This window comes from Eleutherodactylus coqui, chromosome 13, assembly GCF_035609145.1.
Source record: "Eleutherodactylus coqui strain aEleCoq1 chromosome 13, aEleCoq1.hap1, whole genome shotgun sequence".
NCBI lineage: Eukaryota > Metazoa > Chordata > Amphibia > Anura > Eleutherodactylidae > Eleutherodactylus > Eleutherodactylus coqui.
Genome location: NC_089849.1, coordinates 77,180,217 through 77,195,752, shown reverse-complemented (window position 1 = coordinate 77,195,752; position 15,536 = coordinate 77,180,217). Strand labels below are relative to the sequence as shown.

General features: G+C 42.5%; 1 protein-coding gene across 4 annotated transcripts in view; it reads left to right on the top strand.

Annotated features, from left to right (window-relative positions):
• Nucleotides 1–9,548, top strand: part of CSNK1D (casein kinase 1 delta) — a 32,862-nt gene extending 23,314 nt beyond the window's left edge. The window contains exons 8-10 of one of the 4 annotated variants that reach the window (XM_066586109.1): nucleotides 1,324–1,370; nucleotides 3,238–3,305; nucleotides 7,876–9,548. In XM_066586109.1, coding sequence (XP_066442206.1) covers nucleotides 1,324–1,370; nucleotides 3,238–3,270 — 80 coding nt within the window. In that variant the 3' untranslated portion in view covers nucleotides 3,271–3,305; nucleotides 7,876–9,548. Of the gene's footprint in view, nucleotides 1–1,323; nucleotides 1,464–3,237; nucleotides 3,306–7,875 lie in introns of all 4 variants that reach the window. The other 3 variants (XM_066586106.1, XM_066586108.1, XM_066586105.1) reach the window with 3 other exon arrangements.
• The last annotated feature ends 5,988 nt before the right edge of the window (nucleotides 9,549–15,536 follow it).

Genomic DNA, 15,536 nt, shown 5'->3' with positions numbered 1-15,536 from the left:
TAGTATGCGCACGCACTTACTCTTCTCTATTCGTGTGCACGCTTTACAGCATGCAGAAAGAAGTCCGTTGCACGCTCCTCTACAGGTGACAGCGTTGAACCGGGACACGCTTAAATATGCAAAGCACATCCACTCATAGGTTCCTCTTGACTAGCATTAAATGAAGATTTGTGTATCTTTGAATTCAATGGGAGCTGTATACAATTGGTGGCTAAAATCCAAGCTGCTTTCAACCAAACAGAACCCTCCTACCCCCTCTTCAAAAAAAGGTAAACAACTGTGTAAGCATATGTTCACATACAACAGATTTTCCACAGCAGAAAAAAAAAAGCGGGAGCACTAAGGATTTGCTGCAGATTTGGTTTTTTTTGTTCTTTTTTTCCTACTATGAGAAATCCACATTTCTGTAATGCATGAACATACCCTCTATCAAACCTTTTTGTGAAACGTACAATCTCTGCATGTGTAATATACACAAATTACAAATGAGGAGTAGTAAAAAATGTTAAGCCTACATAGGTGAATATGCAGATGATGTCCAAGAACATTGATGTAATGAATTTGGCATCTTTACAGCAACAGGGTTATGGTGTGTGCTGTCCAGCATGTCTAGAAGGGAGTTCAGATCTTAAAGGGGTATTCCGGAGATTGGGCAAACTTTCCATAGCATTTCCACTTATTGCCATTATTCCAAACACCAATCTAAATCCTTAAACTGAACTTCAGTATCTTTTTGCTGACCTGCACCACCGCTGATTTCAAGCCAGGTAAAGACTTCCACGTTATTTAAAATGGCAACCGAGGAGTTAAAAAACTACATTTCCCACAATGCCCCATTGCCAGTTACTGATGAGTGAGCTTTGACAACTGTACCAACTATGTCATCCTTGCAGTATTTGAAGGCACTGAGCATGCTTGACTAGTAATACAGCGGAGCCTACAGGACGTAACCATTGGATACCAATGGAAATCAACCAGGGGGACACGGGGTAAAGTCATATCTCTGCAACAAGCTATAACATTACATTGTAAAAGCAAGCACTTAGAAATGCCGGAATACCTCTTTAAGGAACTGGCAGGTAAAGGGGTTTGAGGAGCTGAGCACAATGCATCACAAACCTTCTTTGATAATTTTTGGCACTTCCCCTATTTGTACAGTTCTTTTCACACATACAGGGTAAAGGTTGTATCTTTTACTCTTTTTGTTTTGCATCTTTGCTCTACCAGATGTGAACAATGTTTGGCACCCGCTAGATTACCTGGTGAGGCACCTTCATTCATTTCTCATTAATAGTCTTAATGATTTTCTCTTCCATTTAATAGCCAATACTTCTCCCAGACCCGTGTCCGGTATGGAACGTGAACGGAAAGTGAGTATGAGACTGCATCGCGGTGCTCCTGTTAATGTCTCTTCATCTGACCTAACTGGTCGACAAGATACCTCTCGCATGTCAACCTCACAGGTATGAGTTAAACTGCTAAGGCTCATGGGTATAAAAGAACACAAGTCGCTTTTGCTTCTGAGCTTGCTAGCTGGCAAAGGTGTGATTCATACCTTCATCTCCGCAATGCTGTCTGTCTGACTTGCCTACAGTTAGGGGAAATCAACCCAGTTTGGGTAGTTCTCCTCTAATTGGGGCAATGCTTGCATTTAGAGTTTTTGTTTTGCTTCCATAACTATGATGATGGACCTGTGGATTCTTGAGAGCTGCTGCTATGATCATTTCAGTTGGTAATACCAACCGCACAAAGCTCTCCATAAAGCCACAGCGCCATCATTTGTAGACCAACCTTCATTCTCCGTCTGGTGAATCAGCTTCTCATTAGGGCACTGCCACTCCCTACTTGTTGCACATTCTCCATCTAATCAAATGTGATGAAATTGCCTCTAAAATGAACACGCCTAATAGCAACGTAGTATGACTTTATAGGGTATTCTTTCTGTTAACTCTTTTCAGGCTTCTCATGTAATACCTTTTTTATGCTTGATGGAGATGGTTTCTATTTCCTACATACCTTGTCATTTAAACCTTAGACCTGTCTGCCACTAGGATTGCTCTTTGAATTTGAGAATGTTCCCATTGCTCTAATGGAAGTGAGCTAGCTGTTTCCTTTTCACTTGTTAAACCAACCTCCTCCCACACACATTTAACTTTTTTAATAGGCCCTTTTGGCCGAAAGGATGCAACAATTTTGGGGGAATTTTCAACGCTACGTTTCAGAAGCCATAACTTTTTTTTTTTTTTTTTTTTCTTTCCGTTGACATGGCCATATGCAAAAACGAGCCCTAATGGCAATCTGTAGCTTTTATTGGTATCCCTTTCTTTTTTTTTTTTTGTTCTTAATTTCCCTGTAGGGCATTTGAAAGGCAATAGCTAGGATATTGCATTGCAGGACTTATGTCCTGCAATGCCTTATCGCTAATGATGGCATTGGCAAGCCGGAACACCGGTATCTGGTTTTTTGTTTTTTTTTTGCCATGGTGGAGGGCCATCGACAAGAAGTAAGGTTACATCCTGTGGCATTAAGGTTAAAATCTAACCTTGCATGAGAAGATGGGTGTCTGACAGGCGTGTTACGAAAGTCCATCAAACGTGCATATCTAAACCACTGGATTAATTCGATTGTTTCCACTAAACGTTTAACTCAGCGTTTTGAATTCTCACACATTTTAAAGCTAATGAATCCTATAAACCTTCTGATCAACCATTGAACACATAGAAAGCTCAGCTCTTATGCATGAATATGACGTGATCACTATGGATGCAGAAATGGCTTTTACAAATGGACATGTCTAGAGGATCCACCATGTGACTTCATAATCGTGGGAGATTACATTGAGAACGAAGACTAGAAATGGCACCATTTATTTATGGGGTCTGTCACTGATGTGTTAACTCCAATGCATGCATCCCTAGTGAATACACATAAGCAGGTTATGCAGAATAAGGACCGGTCTTAATGTGGTTGTAGGACAAACGATCAGTCTCTTTAACCACGCATGCATAAGTTGATTTGGGGCATTAGTATGAATTTTAAGTGTCTCTTGGGCAATTCCATTTCTGGAAACTAAATGGAGTTTACTCAGAGCCTGAGTTTCTCGGCCACTGCTTCACACTTCCTTCTGGCTGGCGCTTTATGGGTGTATGCTTAAACACAAAGCTAATGTACATCTTAAGCACAGTAAATTGCTGGGTTGTCGGACAGTCACAAGCAGCTGTCTTTTCCCCACCTCAGAATAGCATTCCATTCGAACATCATGGCAAGTAGCTGCTCGCCCCAGTCTCGGTTGAAGGCAACACTGGGTGAGTGTTGGTTAGAAAGCATCCCTATGAACTGCAGCTATTCCACTCTGAAGGCGCATAGAGAAATCTGCTACATGTGTGTAAATATACAGCTGCAGAAATTCTCTTTTGTAATAGTGGTGTTGTATATTGTAAAGGGAATGTCATCAGAAAATGACTTGTGGTTAACAGTAAACTTGAGTTAAACAATGTTTTTTAACAATGGTAATATTTTTTCCCAAGTTTCTAATCTTTATTAGCTTAAAAAAAAGAACAAACTTCCTTTTTTTTTCTAGTGATCACTTCCTCATTCTCAGTTAGGGTTACTAGGAAAAGTAACACTTCTATTATATAACAGGCAAGTTACACATTATCCATCATTGACAATGAGTGATGGCCACATCTTGCCTTTTGCCTGCCCAATGATGCCTGTACAAGTCAGAGCGTGCCTTGAACCTATAGCCCATTTGATTTCTTTAAAGAATTTTCTATAAATGCTGGTAACAGCTTGGGCAAGAAACTCTTAATCATGGAATCATACTTAAAAATCTATACTTAACCTCTCCGCCACTGCCGGGGGCTCAGCACATCTAGCCGCTTGGGTCCCGTCATTGTAATGAAGTGCTTTCAGCAGGCAGGGATTTAAAATCCCTGCCTGCTGAAAGGGCTGCGTCTGATTGGCTGAGCGTTCAACCTATCACAGGCAGCGCTCAGCCATTCGTTGAAAGAGATGAGTGCTGCCTGTGATTGGTCACAGCACCAGCCAATCACAGGCAGCGCTTGGCAATTCATCGAATGGCTGAGCCCCAGCAGCGGCGAAGAAAGTATATTTATTTATTTTTTATTTTTTTTATTTTTTTTACTACAACTAGGGATGATTTTCAGGGAAGGGCTCATTTAAAGGCCTTCCCCGAAAATCACTCTGCGGGTGTCGGCTTGTACTCGAGGTGCCTAAATTTTCCCAGTTTTTTTTTTTTTTTTGCTGGTAAACTTGGGTACCTCGGCTTATATTCGGGTTGGCTTATACTCTAGTATATACAGTAACTTAGAGAGAAACCATATGTAGGTATCTAGTTTTAATTGGCAAAGTGATACTTTCTCTTTTTTAAATGGTGTGGAGATCACTCAAATATTTTGTTAGTTCTTCATCCTGTCGGCCCTTTCCTCCGTTAACCTATCACCTACAAGACTTGACACAAACCAAATCTGTCTAGAGATCTTGTAGAAGTTTAATTGACCTGCAATTTATTGTGAACTCTCTGCAGTAGACGTCCTTCTTTGTCCTATTGTGATGTTTACGAATCTGTTAACTAGATGATCTGTCCAACTGCTTGGATGTAGAAGAGCTTGGCAGAACATGACTTTAACTTTAGGATTGCAGATATGATTCAGCCCTGTCCAGTAGTTGTTACCCCAACACAAAAGTATAGAAGTCCTTCAGTTGTCCCCTTTCTGCCATATAAAAAAAAAAAAAAATCTGTTCAGCCATGGGGGTTGCAATGATTGCTGGGTAACATCTGCTGACCTCTGGAGGTTCTACAGGGCTTGTCGCAACTTTTGTAGTCCTTATCTGGCAAATCAGTTTGCTTATGCAGGATAATATGGTGCCCTTCTTGAAATATTGGCACAAAGATACCTTTTTTGAAATGCTCAAAAAGGGAGCCCGTTTGTCTTCTCTACACAGTACTCAGAACTACAGATTCTGCTTCTTGTCTGTAACAGACCTATGCTGTAAGACGGTGTACAGCAGTACTGAAAGTGTAGATGTGAGTAAATTGCATCTCCATTAGCTCTAACGGAACATCTGGGTGTGTCTCCTGCACCCATTCTCCCTCTGCTCCCATAGACTTCAATGAGCAGGATTACTCTCCCCCTCCATTTACTTTTCTTTATCTTCAAGTAACATCACTTAAACAGTAAGTGAATAGACAGGAAGTGAGACCCCTAGTGACCAGCCCTGTGGAGGGATTTGTTTTTTCAGCATAAAGATGTATTTTGGGTAAATAAATTGCTAAGCACAAGTTTGTTTGCAAAGTTGGTGGCCATTGAAGTACTTTCAGTGAGAGATAAACATACAGGAAGTAATTGCAGGAACCATTTAGTTTTCTGTAGGACAGTTGACGTCTAAACCTTTGTTCCTCTGCCATGGAGATGTACATCAGAGTAGCGGGGTGAAGATGACGTATGCTTGAACCAGAGTCCTTTGCTTACCTGGTGGGTGCCAGCTGTTAGGTTCCAGCAGGTATCAGCTGTTTCAGCCTGTGGCATATAGGCTTTCAGTCAAGGGAGCATGTCATCTGTTGCTGATAGCTAGGGGCTACACAAAAGCGTGTATTTAACCACATAAAGCCCCGCCAATAAATATTGAATAAAGTCATGTGTAACCAAATGTGATAGCAATAAAAACTACAGCTCACCTCGCAAAAAAACAAGTCCTCCCACACCCTCCTGTAGAGAAAAAGAACAATTATAGCCCGTGGAATGCACGTGTATCTCCCATAGACTTGTATAGGAAAGCGCCTGTAACCCTGAAAAGACTGGAAAATCTGACTATCTTTTGGAGGGTGGATCGAAGGAGATGGGGGGGGGGATCCTTGCACCCAACTCCTTGTCACATCTCCTAACACTGCCATAACTTATGCTGCATTTAAATGGACCGATTATCATTCAGAAAATTGTTCAAAAGAGTGAAACTGAACGATGATTGTTTAGTTTAAACAACTAACATCATGCAATCCAAACTTGCTGCGCGAATGAGGTGGCGACATCACCAGCTCATTCAGTTAGGCAAACGAAAATTGTGAGACTCTCATCCTGTGTAAAAGGGGCGTTAGTTTATGGGGATGAGACGGATTCCCTTTAGTGACTTGTGTAGTCTCAATAACGGGGGGGTGCGCATTGAAACTAACTTCTAACTTGTTTCTGTGACACGCTGACCTGCAGCACAGAATACGCGGTCATCTGCCCAGTAGCCTCACATGGTTAAATGGGTTGTAATTAAACTCTCCCAACAAGCTGCTGCATGCTTCCTGGTGACATTTTGGCTCACTTTGTGTGCCCCCCACTTACTGCAGTACTACGATGTCTCGCTGGTATTGCATACTGCAGAGAGCTGGGGACTAGCAGGGAAAGCGGCTGTATGGAAATGACAATACCCGTTTATTGTTGAAAGGGGTTATTTTACATACAAAAAGTTAATATTTTCTTCCCAGCCTTCTGTACAAGTCCGCAATATTCTTCTATACCTTATCTAACTGAAGGCTGCTGATGAATTTGTGTAAGTATCCCTGGCAGTGCCTAGATGAGTGCTTCCCACCCAGTGACTCTCCCATACATGGATTTTGGGCTGACAGTAATTTTTGCCATCTGGCTGCTGATTTCCCCACTAAACACGAGTGACCTGCCGAGCCAAACGTTCATGTGTACGAGGCGACCAGGAGAGACGGCTGTCGAATCATTTATCCCACAGTGTTGAATGTGTATGGCCAGCTTAAGTAGTCAGTCCAGCTTTACTGGCATATCCTCCTATTGATACTTAGTCTGCAGTTTCTATACACAGTGATGTGTAGAAACTACAGAAGACACAGTGCAACATTTTCCATTAACCCCCCCCCCCCCCCCCCAATTGTAAAATGTCAGCCCAAAATCCATGCATTTAAGTGAAAGGAAAAAATTGTCCTACGGGCGTTTAATAGGTTATAAACATGCCAAAACGATTGCATTGAATTATTCGGCTTCCCTGCAAAAAAAATCAAGCCCATATACAACTCTATTAACTAAAACATTGAAGTACTCTCTGAATGTGGTAACAAATAAAGGTATGCTGTCCAATAATAAAGTGGTTATGCAAAATGTTTCTTTTTGTTTTTTGTTTGTTTTAGACTTATACAGACCATTGTGTTCTACATAGTTACAAACTGCAAACAATTGCTGTGAAGAAAGTCCGCTTCGAAGACTGGTTAAAGGGGGTTGCTCAGTTTTAGGACAATCTTGACAAATAAGATACTGTTGTGTTTATGCACTTACTGGTACAACATATGTTGAAGTGTCCCAATGTTGTTCAAGCCACACACCACCACTGTGCCGGCCTTCTGTCCCCTTTGGATGGAGATCCCATCTAGAAGATGGCAGCACATGGTGGGGCGGGTGATCCAATGCGTCTTTATCCAGTCTTGATCCGTCAAAATCCAGTGCACTTGGCATCTGCACAAGTACTGAACGTTGGGAACAAGTGCGTGGTGTTTCAATGTAGGAGGCATCTTGAAGTATTGGTCACAAGTCTTACCCTATGCAGCTTATGGCATCCAGAATGGACAGGAGGTTGGCTGAGCGGGGGTGTGTGGGTTACATAATATCGGGACATATCTTCAAAGTTCTATCAGTAAGAACAAAAACACAGCATTAATACACATTTGTGAAGCTTGCCCAAGAGATGGCCAACCCCTTTAAGCCTTCTAGTATCTTGTCATCCTCTCCCCTTTAATCTTTGTTTCTTTGTTATATTTCATATCCGTAAAGTTGTTCTCCTCTGCAGCATGCTGACAGATTGTTACCGTAACACATTGGAAATAGTTCTGACCTTCTTTTGCAGATTCCCAGTCGGGTGGCTTCCAGCGGTTTCCCGTCAACTGTACACCGATGAACACATTCCCCTGTGGAGGGGCGGTTAAGTGCATGGCTAATCTTTCAGTGGTTCACTAGCAAATAAAATAAAAATAAAAAAATGAAAAAAGGCACAACCACGGCAACAAAACCCAGAAATAAAAGCAACCAAATCCAAATGGAGCTTTACATGCTTTTTACAAAGATGGCGTTCTGAACAAAAAAAGACCAGCTAGCGAAGCGGGAGCTTTGGGGGAAAAAAAAGATGTGATACCCTTTAGGACTTTTGACCACCAGTGCAGATGTAGACTTTTAAGCGCCAAATACAGAAATGCCATTTTGATTTTACGTATGTTTGTTTTCAGGAGCCCTTTTTATTCTGTACATGACTTTGTATCCATTTTTGTTAACATGAATAAATGTGCCAGATGTGTCTTTTTTGTTTTTGCTTCTCCAATGACCGTGATGTAGCATGAGCGAGAGCTGAGATTTGCTGGCCATGATTTTACTGAGAAACGGCATACTAGTGCATACGGCTTCATGTACAACTTTTTTTTTTTTTTTAATAAACTATTTAATTCTTTTGTTCAATGGATTTTAGTTTTTCACGCTTTTCTGTTTTTATTGGGGTTTAATAAAGCATTCCTATGCATACCTAGATAACAGGGTTTTGTAAAAGTCAAGTTCTCGAAGCACTGGCCATCATGCATTATGGAAACCTTTTTTCTGGGAAATCCCTTTTTTGGTGGTTTTTAATTTTCCCCTCCCCTTTTTCCACCCCCCCCCCCCCCCTTTTGTTAATAGACATGTCACTAATGCCTTTGACTTCATATCAAAAAAAGAAAACTCGCACTTCCATTTTGTAGCATTGCCGTGCGGGAGTGCGGCTTTACAGCATTTAGATCTCACTGTTTTGAGCCTCAAGTTATCACTGTAGCAAGTAAAAGGTGAAAGCCACTAAGTGTACGTAGAGGTAACTCTTTGGAATTGTTGATCTGTGTCCTTCATATATTAGGCAGCACAGGCCCTCGTTAGAGATTCATAGGACTGGCTACCCATACTTGGGTTGTGCAATATTGACGAATGTCTAAATTTTGTGAGGGAGTAGGGTGGGTGATTTGGGGAGGGTAGGCTGGGTTTCCAATGTTTGATGTGGTCTTCAGCTGTGTTTTTTAAATTTCCTTTTCATTCAGTAGGCTTCACATAAGTTTTTATGGTACAGGATGCAGTCTGTTAGATGGATATTTACAATAGGTAAGGCTTTGTGTTCTTGTTGTGAGAATGTTTATTATCTAAAGTGTGAGGATCGTCATGGAAGGAGTCGTCCGTGTATGCTAGTTAACATGTAATTTCCGCATGTCCCATGTGCTCTGTACAATTCTTCACAACGTGCTTTTTCTCTGTAAATATCTGTGAATGTCCTGTTAACTAACCAACTTTTCTAACCACTGTACACAAGGTCTTTACATACTGTTTGAAAGCATAGTAAGTTACAACAGAGGGGAGCGCTCATTCCCTCATTTGCCATAATGACAGAATGTTTTTCTGGGATCCTAAGAAATCCTCCTACATTGATACTTATTGCTGAGAAAACAATTTGTATCTCTACTGTATTTGTGTACTTTACAAAGTGTGTAAATAATAAATTCGTAACTTCTACAATTCTTTGTTTGCATTTCTGGGGGGAGGGCAAAAAGAGAAATGGAGGGGTAGGAAGTGTAGATAGCGACCTGGCCAAGTGATGGGAATGTGGGTAGAGCAGGGGGTGGGATTAGTACAGTTAGAACTGACCGAACAGCCAATAGTACCATTAGTAGCAAAATGAATATAAAGAGTGGAAAAACAACCGTATAAATTGTATGGCAACGAATGCAAGACGTCTGATCGGTAAAGTGGGTGAGCTTGAAGTGAGAATGACTGATGAAAGTTACAATATAGTTGGAATAACAGAAACATGGCTTGATGGTAAGTGCGATTGGGCGGTGAATTTACAGGGTTACAATCTCTTCAGAAGAGACCGTGGGGAACAGAAAGGTGGGGGGGGGGTATGTATGTTAAATCCTACTTAATGCCGAGGCTACAGGAGGATATAAGGGCAGAAGATAAAATCATGGAATCTCTATAGGTAGAAATACAGGGAGAAAAAAAATAACAATACTGATAGGGGTTTTCTATAGGCCACCAAAAGCAACAGAAGAAACTGAAATCCTATTAAGGCAAATGGAAGAAGTGTCAAACCGCAATGAAGTAATTATTATGGGGGACTTTAATTATCTGGATATAATATGGGAAAACAAAACCTGCAAATCTCACAAGGGTGATTTAAGTTTGTGAACAATTAAGAGAACTACCTTACCCAACTTGTGCGGGAGCCAACAAGAGGGAGGGCCACTTTGGACTTAGTATTAACCAACAAACCAGACCGAATAATGGAGGTGCAGGTTGAGGGACATTTGGGAAATGGTGGCCACAATATAATTTTCAGCTGTCAAATAATAAATCTTAGGGAACGACAAAAACGAAACTTTAGTAAAGCAAAATTTGATCAGCTCAGAACTACTATCGGTAACATAAATTGGGACAACACCCTCAAAAATATCAGTACAGATGACATGCGAGAAGTTTAAAAACATCCTAATTACCTTATGTGATCAGTTCATTTCCTTTTACACACAAAAAAACCCCAACACAAGTAGAAAGAAACTAATGTGGCTCGACAAGACTAAGCTGGGGGGGGGGGAGGGGGATGGAAAAAAACGTTTAAACTACTAAACCAAGGCAACAAGGAAGTGTTTAAAATCATACAGGGAAAGATCAAAATTGCTAAGGAGGCAGAAAGACTGATCGCCAGAGAGCAAAAGTAACCCTAAACTATTCTTCAACTATCTTAAAAGCAAAAAGATTTGCACCACCACACCCCCCCCCCACCCCCCCCCCCCCTACACGCACGCACACACTTACTTCCCTGCTAAATATTGCATACCTAACAGGAGGAAGTACAGAGACGGTTAGAGGATAAAAATTGCTAAATTGCCAGGCCCAGATGGAATACACCCAAGAGTTCTGAGGAAATGAAGTGATGTAATAGCTAGACCGCTATTATATTTATGGACACCACCAAGACCAGGGTTGTACCATTTGGATTGGCGCATTGCCAATGTGGTTCAAATATTCAAAGGTCCAAAAGAGAGCCTGGTAACTACAGGTCAGTAAGTCTCACTTCAATAACTGGAAAAATATTGGTGGGGTGTCTGAAAGACTCCAACCTAGAATACCTCAAGGAGAACCGTATAACCCCTCATCAGCATGGGTTCATGAGGGGTCGATCATGTCAGACCAATCTGATCAGCTTCTACGATGACGTAAGCTCTAGGCTGGAGCTGGGAGAATCTATTGATCCCATGTATCTGGATTTCTCTAAAGCATTTGACACCGTGCTGTATAATAGGCTGATATATAAAATGAGACCGCTTGGTCTGGGCGAAAACGTGTGTATCTGGGTAAAGAACTGCCTCAGATAGAAAATAGAGGGTGGTAACGGTTCGTACTCTGATTGGGCCACCGTTGCTAGTGGGGTGCCACAGTTTTCAGTCTTAGGCCCCATTCTGTTCAATATATTTATCAATGACCTGATAGAGGGGCTGCACAGTAACATATCAATATTTGGAGAGGATACAAAATTATACAATGGAGGACAATGTACGGCTACAAAAGGACCTAGATAAGCTGGGGGCTTGGGCAGAAAAATGGCAAATGAAGTTGATAAATGTAAGGTTATGCACATGGGCAAGAGAAATGGAGGTCGCCAATATACACTAAATGCAGTATAGCTAGTGAAAAGTAATATGGAAAAAGACCTGGGAGTACCAGTGGATTATAGGTTTAACTGGAGTAACCAATGCCAGTCATCTGCTTCAAAAGCAAATAAAGTCTTGGGGTGCATTAAGAGTTAAAGGGACGAGAACATTATCCTCCCACTATATAAGGCACTTGTCAGGCCTCACATGGAATACTGTGTACAGTTCTGGACACCGGTGCTCAGGAAAGATGTTGCAGTGCTTGAGGGGGTTCAAAGAAGAGCGACTAAATAAATTGAATGCGAGGACTGGAATACCCAGAGAGGCTATCAAAATTAGGATTATTTACCCCGGAAAAAAGATGGTTATGGGGTGATCAAATAACTATGTATAAATACATTAGAGGACAATACAAGGATCTCTCCCATGATCTGTTTATACGCAGGACTGCGTCGGCAACGAGGGCATCCGCTACGTCTAAGTCAGCCTGTCCATGGGCAGGTTTAAATTGGCCACGGGAACGCAGTAAAAGCTCTTCATAGCGTTGCTATGGAGAGCGCTCCCACCCCCACCTGTCCACGAGTGGGCAGCAATTCGCAGCATGCTGCAAATTTACTGTGATTCTCCGCAGTCAGCCTATCTGTCTGCCGGCTCCTGCTCCCGGGTGGCGGATCTCCGCAACGCCCTTGGACAGGCAGCCTAAAAGAAAGCAGGTTTCATCACAAACACAGAAGGGGGTTCTTTACTGTAATAGCAGTGAGACTGTGGAACTCTCTGCCTGAGGACGTGGTGATGGCAAAATCCATAGAGGAGATTAAGAGGGAACTAGATGTCTTTCTAGAGCGCTATAATATTATAGGATATAGACATTAGGTAACGAGCGGGGTTGTTGTCCCGGGTCTTACATTTAGGTAGGACCTATCAAAGGTTGATGCAGGGATTTTTCTGACTGCCGTTATTGAGTTGGAAAGGAATTTTTCCCCCGAATGGGCTAATTGGCTTCTGCCTTTCAGGGTTTTTTGCCTTTCTCTGGATCAACAAGGAGATTGAAACAAGCTGAACACTCTTCATTCAGCCTAACCTACTATGTATTATGGATGGACTTTCTGAGATGTCAGAATGCATTGCGTATTTAAGCATCATTCGCTGGACTGCGCCACTTTATTTTATTTCTTATTTTTAATGATTGTTGAAAATTTAGATTTTTACTTCTAAGGACTCTTTCACACGGGCGTAAAGATTTTCATCCAGCCGTGTCACGGCCACAGCACTGCTGAAAATCACATGAATGAGAGGCAGCCGTGACCAGGTCACGGCTGCAACTCCAGTTTCAACGCCCATTCAGACGGCCGAGGCTGCGGTGCATATATGTCACAGCCTCGGAATGTCGGGGATTTTTTTCAATTGAAGCTCTCTAGACCTCTAGGAATTAAGAAAAAAGGCAGGGTTTTTCCTTTTTAAATATCCCTGTGAGTAGGGAAGGTACTTTGGCAGCTGGGGAGTAACCATTCAAAAGACAGAATCCTGGACAGACTGAGGCTTTTGCATGTTTTACATTCATAGTAACCTGGACTGTTACCAACTGATTAGTAGCAAGATATTGTATCTCCCTCCTAACATATCCTCAGAAAAAAATATGTGAAGGAAAAAAAAAAAAGTTCCCCATGTTCCTGGTCCATATCCTCTTCAGGAGATGCATTAGACCATCCCATATCTCCTGAAGTACTACTCAGCCTATCATGCCTCTTTTTAAAACTCTTAGGGTGCGGGCAGACGAGCGCATAAACGGCGCGTTTTTGCGACCAAACGTATATACGTGACCATCTGAGGCAATGGTTTCGAATGTATTCGTTCACATGGGCGATTTTATGGCGCGTAAAAACGGCAATTCGAAAAAAAACGGAACATATGCGACCGAAATACGCGCCAACGCATATTCGATCGCCGAAAAGACCGTTTGCAAAGTAGGAACAAACGAAAATACGCTTTCTAGCTCTGGTCGTGATCGGTGAAAAACGATCGCTCGGGCGATTATACGTTGCGCTCGTGCGAACGTAAATACGCCTACGCTCGTCTGCCCGCACCCTTAAATAGAGAATACGTTGGGCGTACTACCATCTAATGGATTGAGATAAGGAGGCAGATTCTTCAGTTACATTAGGATGGTTTCACATCTGCAGCAGTGATTTCACTTACCTGCTCCGTTCGGGGAGAAGGAAAGAGGAATTCCCGTGGCTGAACGGTTCATTCTCTAGATAGAACTGAACAGCACCAGGTGGACCCCCATTGACTATAATGAGGTCTGCAACTTTCTGGCTCTTGGACAGAAGAAAAAGAAACACTGCATGCCGCACTTTCTTCCCGTATTTTCAGTCAAATCTGCAACAGAATCCATGGCGGGAGGTTCCAACGCAGATGTGAAACCGGCCTTATCTACACAAGAACACAGAAGGTTTTGGATGGGAAGTGGCAATTTCTCCTTGCACACTACACACTCTCTCCTTTTATTGTAGCAGTAGCCTTTTTTAGCAGTCCCTTTACTAGCCTGTATAAAATAGAACAAACAGAACCACAATTACAATAATAAGGTTATGTCACACATTCACCAGCAGTCACCAAAACTAGTCTGGAGGATCTAGAATCATGTCTCTTTGAGCGTGGACCAACTACTCCTTGGTTCAGACATGGTGCAGTTAAGAGGGAGGAGCAAGCACTGACCAACTCCCCTCTGTAGTGCTAGTGGTTGGCTGGTGAGGACCTCCAGGCAGGAATGTTGAGTGCAGCTTTGAAATAAGCATTTCCAGCGCACTGAAGGGAATCTTTCACATGAAACGATGGGCCCATAACCATAAGTGGATAATTAGTTGGCTCTCCCAACCCCTTAAACCACTGAGAATGAATTACTACAGGCAAGGAAGCAAGCTCTCCTCAATGGCATCTAGCTCAGCCAGGACACCAGCCCTGCTAAAGGAGGAGACAGACCCCACAACAAACTGCTCTCGAGACACCTTGTATGTCACAAAGTAGCCCCATTTAACTGCCACAGCAATGAGGGACCTTCAATGCAGAGGTAAATTCCAATGATAAAAAAGGCTCAAAGACCCAACTCAAGAAGTCTTATATCTGGCCAGGAAACCTGAATGAAGGATCCTTTAAGACAAGCAGATTCTCGTTTTAATGAGTGAGGGATGTCCTTAGGCTTCATTCACACGGGCGTATATCGGCTGTATTTTAATGGCCAGTCGATATACGCCTCCCATCTGATGCATTGGTTTCCAATGCATGTGTTCAGATGGGCAATCACGCATAAAAGCCGCCAGACAAGATAGCGCATGCCAGAAAAGATAGTTCTGGAACTCTTTTCCATCTGGAATACGGACGCTGCCATAGACTTCTATAGGAGCCTATGACCGCTGCCAGAGATGGGAGGTAGTTTAGCAGCATGACCGCTAAACTCGTTCCCCATCTCCACCCCTTGCCAGCTGCCTGCAATGGGAGGGGCGGGAGCTAGTCTGCTAAAGTCCTGTTCCCTCCCTGGCAGCTCCCATAGGCTAGAGAGAGGGAGGGACTAGCTCTACTAAGGCCCCTCCCCTTGTCATAAGCCAGCAAAGATGTTCAAATCATGTGTTCCCTCAGCGGCGTTCTACTCATTGTGCTTGAGAAAGTCGCAGATAGCGACGAAACGCGCTGCATTAAAGTACTGTTTATTATCGAGAGGATCCGGATATCTTTTTTTCTAAACGAGCACTGAGGGGATTTTTTCAATAGGAGCTTATTCTGTGTGCCCGCTTCAGCCTGAAGGGGCATAATCACTCAGCAGCTTTCCTGTAGCCACAGGATAAGAGAGAAGATT